At 41.1% G+C, this 6,258-nt stretch overlaps 1 protein-coding gene across 1 annotated transcript; it reads right to left on the bottom strand.

The window, feature by feature from the left end:
• Positions 1-4,539, bottom strand: LOC109957042 (uncharacterized). Its single transcript, XM_020594613.1, has 3 exons — positions 4,478-4,539; positions 1,617-2,253; positions 1-1,538 (listed from the first exon to the last, which is right to left on the bottom strand). The coding sequence occupies exons 2-3, from the start codon at positions 2,245-2,247 to the stop codon at positions 1-3; spliced, it is 2,169 nt and encodes a 722-aa protein (XP_020450269.1). The 5' UTR covers positions 2,248-2,253; positions 4,478-4,539.
• Between the last annotated feature and the right edge of the window lie 1,719 nt (positions 4,540-6,258).

The following is a 6,258-nucleotide window of genomic DNA, read 5'->3' as shown; positions in this document are numbered from 1 at the left end:
TCAACAGATTTGAAAGCCCTTACCTTTTCTCACTGATGGCTTCCTCTCAGTTGCCTTGTCTGGGTATTTCTGGGTTGAGTCGAAAGCCGCCTTCATCTGTGCCACCTTCACAGACTGGCCCTGCTCCTCAGACCTGACTTCAGCTGGCCTTGGTCGGTCCTGGTGCTGCAGTTTTTCATGCAGTTGAATTGTCTCTTTTATGAGTTCTGAGACAGGCCTGGATCTAGGAGTGCTCTGGGGTGTATCTCTTTTCAACACACTGTCATCTCTCTCTTTGCCATGTTTTTTATCCAGTTCATCCTTTTTATCGATTATATTATTTGTAGTAAATGTCATGTGATGCTTCTGCTTCATGCTGGCTGTGACCTGGTGGCTTTCCTCTGAGATAACTGTCCCACCTGCAACTAAAATTGAGCCAGCATCCATAGCTGGTGCAGCAGTGTCTTCACTGGAGGCCTTCACCTTCATTCTCTTTACAGAATCTGCCCTCTCAGAGCCAAATAACTGTGGATCAGCTGTGATCTCTCTGTCACTTTTTATTTGTAGAGGTGTTGTTAAAGTACCGGTGTCTGTCTTCTCAGCAGTAAGGAAACTGCATGAGTCTGCAATTTGTGTATCACTTTTTATGGGTGGAGACTTTGCACCAGACACTGAGGAAGGTGTAGATTCTTCAGCAATCACATTACTAACCTCACATGATGTTCTTTCATGTGAACTTGACTGCGAGTTGTCTGAAGACGGGGATTTAGAGGGGCTTATATTTGACTTTATCTTTATCTTTTCCTTGACTGGATCATCTGCTGAACTGATGTTCTTCGCTGAACTCTGACAGTCAGCTTTGGAATAATATGATTTTGTGAGTGCACCCTCACACATCGTATTTTCAATCACTCCAAGCTGGAAACAAAGTCCATCTGAGGCCACATTGTCACCAGTGTCTGTCTGTCTCATGTCCATGTCCCTAACATGGAGACCTTTTGCTGCTAGGTTTGCTGTAGGTGCTTGTTTTTGTGAACCTGCTGAGGAGGGTAAAACCCCCTTTATGTCATGTTCTATCGCTGTTCTGTCAAGGATCCTCTTTGTGTTATACTCCATAGAAACAACTGTCTTGTTATTGTTGTCTATGCCAGCCTCTTCAATTTTAAAAATAGCTGAGGGTGCCCCTTTTTTATTTCTCTTCAGTAGCTTCTCCAAAATAGAGGTGGGTTCAATGGATGACACTGGATTTGATGGCAAATCTGATTCTATCTTTTCCTTTGTGGCTGTTTCAGTTGTGTTCATTTGCAGATAAGGCCTCGCTGACTTCCTTTGATCATGAGCATCAGTGACCTTTGGTTTTACTGAGGAGTAGTCATTTAAAGCAGGCTTCACTTCACATGTTTCCTCTTTTGCATTATTCTCCGTTCTCTCTTTTGGAGGTCTGTAGTGAATGGCATCACTCTTGTCTAACAGAGACTCTTTCTGCAGGCTGTTTTTCAAAGGATGTTGGGGTTGAGCTGGAGGTGGTTTCTTCCTCTCACTCAAGCTGCTCACTGTTCCTGCACAGAGCGAAATATCTTCATTCTCACCTTCAGCCATGATGGTCTCATTCTGATCTTGAACAGAAAGAAACTCACCTCCTCTTGAATGAGCTCCACATTTGCTGATCTTCATCATTACAGAACCCTCTTCATTGCTGTCAAAAGACTTTGAATCCTGTGAGGTAACAACAAGGCCTTGCTGATTATGTGAAGTCTCCCCTTGGATCACCTCATGTGGGATGACTCCCTCACCCCGGTACTCCATCTTGATCTTGGAGGATGTTTGAAGCTCCTCACCAGTCTTGCTAGCCTCTATGTGACTTAATAGCTCGTTTGCTTGGGCTCTTTCCTCAGTCCTCTTACTACTCTTTTGGTTCGTGCCTGTCTCCTGTGAAACCACAAAAGTGGTCCTGCCTCCTCCTCCTCCTCCTTTTCCCTCCTTTGCTGCCCCTCCTCGTTTCACTTCCCTTGCAGCAAATGGACTCACCCGCAAATTTATGTGCTTCTCACTAGAAGGTGGTGTTGGCTCCTGGCTGGGGCTCCCAGCCAGATCTGGAGTGTCTGGCTCCACTGAAGTTTCCTCTGTGTTAGCGGCCTCCTCCTCACACTTTCTCAACTCCATGACATCACCTGTATGACTGCCTCCAGAGTCAGGGCACAGCCTCCCCCCCAATCCTTCACCAAGGTCCTGTTCTCCTCCTTCTACTTTGTCCTGGGTCTGTCCCATACTGGTCTGTGGAGAAAGACATGGTAGTAACATCACAGAAGTATTTTTCTTTTGCCTGCGGATCATAAGTGATTTGTGCCCCACCACTGCCCCTGTAATTCTGAACATTTCCATTAATATTCTTTGCTTGAATAATATACTGAAAACTGGAAGCTGCTAAAACAGAAGAGTAGAAAGAGCAGCAGACATGTGGGCTAAACATCACAGTCTTCACATTAGAATTGGTTTTAGTCTTGGGAGGAGACCATGTCATATGTAGCAAACAGTTCTTAGTCACACATTAATTGCCGTCATTGAAGTGGTGAATCTGAGTATTTTATGACTTTAACTACAATACTATACCCTCTGTTGGATTATTTATACACTCTCAATGTCTGCACCAGCTCACTTTAAGACAAACTACATACAGTGACAAGTAGGCACTCCTCTTTTCCAAATTGTTTGTTATTACTTGACTTGAATATTTAACCCTCACTGGGTAGAAAAATGTGTGTGCAGAGTTTGATACTAGAAGGTTTCTTTTCCACATTCTTCTACTGAAATTTGAAAGTTGCTCACTTTAAATCAGAGAATAACACCGTAAAATATGCAATATTTGCATATTCATAGATCCTGGCTTTTATCATTTTAATGTGGTCGAGAGAATAAAGGTCCTTCTAAGAATTTTAATGTTGCATTTAAATTTTTTTTTGTGAAAAGTATTTCAGACAAGAATTATTGTTCAAAGCAGAATACAATACATGTAGTGTTTTAAAGCACATACATTTTCATTTTGTCCTGTTTTAGTCATTTCATTACTTTTTCATGCATTTTTTTAATAAGTAATGATGCAGAGTTGCTTTCTTATAAACTCACTGTTCTGATACTGTATGTGAAGTCTGTGACTTGTGTTTTGGGATAATCAGCATCATAGCGGACAGAGGCGACAGGAACGTTGAGTCTGACTAATGGAGGAATTCCTCTTGGTATTGAAAATTCACAGTCTTATTTATTCATTTATTTTTATGACAGCATGGCTGCAAATTCCCACACTTTACATCTTAAAAGTCAGCTTCTTTTTTCACACTTCTTGTCAGAATTTTTGCTGATTTTGGGTTGATGCAAACTAATTAACTGATTTGGTAAATTCCAATTTTTGTTATGTTCCCACATTTTGCGTGTATGGGACGGGCATGATGTTAACATTTCTGCAGCTGTCATAATAAAAGTTTTTCATTCCCTTATATGAAAAAAAAGTTTAAATCCAGAGAGCCCTGCATCATGACAGTCTAACTCTGGGTATGTTTCATGTTTAATTAGGCTTCTCTGATTAATAATCTAATAATACAGGAGGATTAGTAGTAGCAGCGGGAGCAGGATGAGTGTTAATTCATGAATGTAATTATTAAAAGAAAGTAGAACACATAGGGAAACCTAAACAAACATGTTGCAGGGACAAATTTTTCCATGATTGTACAAAGAGAGATTATACAATTATACAATTTAAAAATAAGTATTCTCCTACTAAACTCCAGCAGTAAGCAGAGAAGCTGGTGAAGCACAATTAACAATGATCTGGGCCACGAGGCTGTTTCCTATCAGTCGTCTGTGTGACAACATATGACTGCTTTTGTCTTATCAGCTGACAAGCCTGCACACTGACCAGGCACACGGCTGTGTTGCATTACAATGGTGGCATAGCTGTGTTGGAGAAGATGCAGACACTTTGTGTTTCCTGTTGCAGTATTGGGAGATAAAGCGTAAGACCAGAAATACATGATAAAATTATAAGCAAAAGACAAAAAACAAAGTTGGAGAACTGTCTTTTGTCCTCCTTCAGATCATGTGTCCTCATCAGGTTGAAGCCGCCCAGAGCAGAGAGTGGAATCTCAGTTCACTGGTTATCATCCCCCTACTTTATCAGTCAGTGAGGGTAACTCCTTCCCTTAAGACAGTTCATTTCTGCTAACAACCACTGTATTATCCTTTCTCATCTTCTCTGAACGCCCAAAGCTGATCACTTGATCACCATGTGTTCTGCTGCCTCTACATACTCAGACATACAGGAATTCAAAGCAGTGCACTGCAAAGCTCTCACAAGCCCAAGTTTGAAATTTTGAAAATGATAACTAATAGTTCTGAGTTAATATACTACAACATGATGGGCACAGGCCTTATGACTTGCTCTCTGCTCTTACAATGTGATGAACACAATATTGATCTCCTATCATATGCTGCAGATGACACTTACCAGTTTGACATTGTAGCCGAGCCGATCGCTCTCTCTAGGGACCGATAGAATGCTCTTTGTTGGCTGTGTGGGATGTTTGGTCCTCCCTCAAATGCACAAGCAATGGGAGCTTTATATTACATCCATGTGACGTCACAGCACTTTTGACAAATACAGTCAGGGGAAACTGAATTGTAGCTTTACTCTTTGGTGTCTTGAGAAACCTTGGAAAAGTTATCTTTAACTTTTTATCCCTTTGTTTGCTTGTGTGGACTTTGGTACATGGAGAATGGGTTTTAAGCGCGATCCTGATCTGAGATTTTAGATACCCAAGTGGTAACCTTTTTCCCTTGCATCCAGTTGAAAGACAGGGGAATAATTGCACGTTATGGTCCATGACCATTATACATCTAGAGCAAATATTGTGTAAGGAACGCCTTATATTAATTTTAATTTTATTTACTTTTCTTTTACCCGACACTGTTTGGATACTGCTGTCATGGGCCACACAGGTCATGATGTTTCATTCCGGAACCTAGTTAGGATAAGTAAGCATGTCTGTGTCTGGGGATAAATGGCGAGTAATTGTAGCCACCCTGTGTGTGCCCAGGAGTGTGGGAAATTATCTGAAAAAAGCGCAGACCTTTTTGTTTTGTGTCTCTTGGTTTCTATAGCAACGTCCAAAACAGGATATGTCCTCAGATAATAAAAGAAAAGTGGAGGTGTAGCAGCCAAGAATTCACTGGCAGAAGAAAGGGAAGAGAGGCCGGGGCCTGCACGCAGCAAAGTCCACTGTGCTGACAGACAGGCAGCTCGCAGCGCTCATGTTCCTGCCAACCACTGTTTTTGTGTTTGAAAAGTGTCATTCTCGACCTTGTCTAGACAAAAGCCAATCTGTCTCTAATTTAAGTTCATGATTAATTCAAAACAGACTCCACAGGCTAACGATGAGGTTTACGAAGCTTCTTATTTAGCCCCTGTCATTTAAATGTTCACAGTAGTTGCACACATTACTTTTCCATTTCACATGGAAATGCCCATCTCAGGACTCATGCTCATGATCAAAAAAAGAAAACAGAAAAAAACTCAGAAGCTGAAATGCTTTATACCAGTGTGAGCTCACACACCAACAGCAGCGTAACAACTTTGCTGCCTCAGTACCCGACCACACAACATTAGACAGACACCTAGACATACTGTATATCCTGGCAGGACCAAGAGTGCACCACTTAAGATATTCACTGTCATGCAAACTGTGACAGGAAGCCAAATGTTATATAAGCTGGCTGTTGGAGGACATTGCTCTGGCCAAAGCATACAGATGGGGGCACAATGATGTAATTTCAGGATACACACGCCGTTACAGTCGAGACAGCGCACAGACCTTTAGTTATTCCTCAATATCTGTCTGACAGTTTTCCTAAACAACATCTGGAGCATACACAGTTTTCTACAGTTTCCCTGTAGGGAGCTGTTTGTCTCTCATTTAACAAATCTACTGCTTCAGTGTACAGAACAAATGATGTCCAATACCTATTACTGTGTTGCTGTGAACAGCTGTGGAAAGTAATTACGTGCATGTACTGAGATACTGTACTTAAGTACAAATCTGGGGTATTTGTACTTAAGTATTTTCATTTTATGCTACTTCATTACATTTTAGAGAAACATTGTACATTATACTCCAATACATTTATTTGACAGTTTCTTGTTACTTTTCAGAATTACATTAATATAAAAATATAGTGTAATCGTACAACTTTACTGATCTCTGGTGTTTATTGTGTGGACTACTCAGTAAT

This window comes from Monopterus albus, unplaced genomic scaffold, assembly GCF_001952655.1.
Source record: "Monopterus albus unplaced genomic scaffold, M_albus_1.0 scaffold23.1, whole genome shotgun sequence".
Classification (NCBI taxonomy): domain Eukaryota; kingdom Metazoa; phylum Chordata; class Actinopteri; order Synbranchiformes; family Synbranchidae; genus Monopterus; species Monopterus albus.
This window is presented reverse-complemented; position numbering and strand designations above follow the sequence as displayed.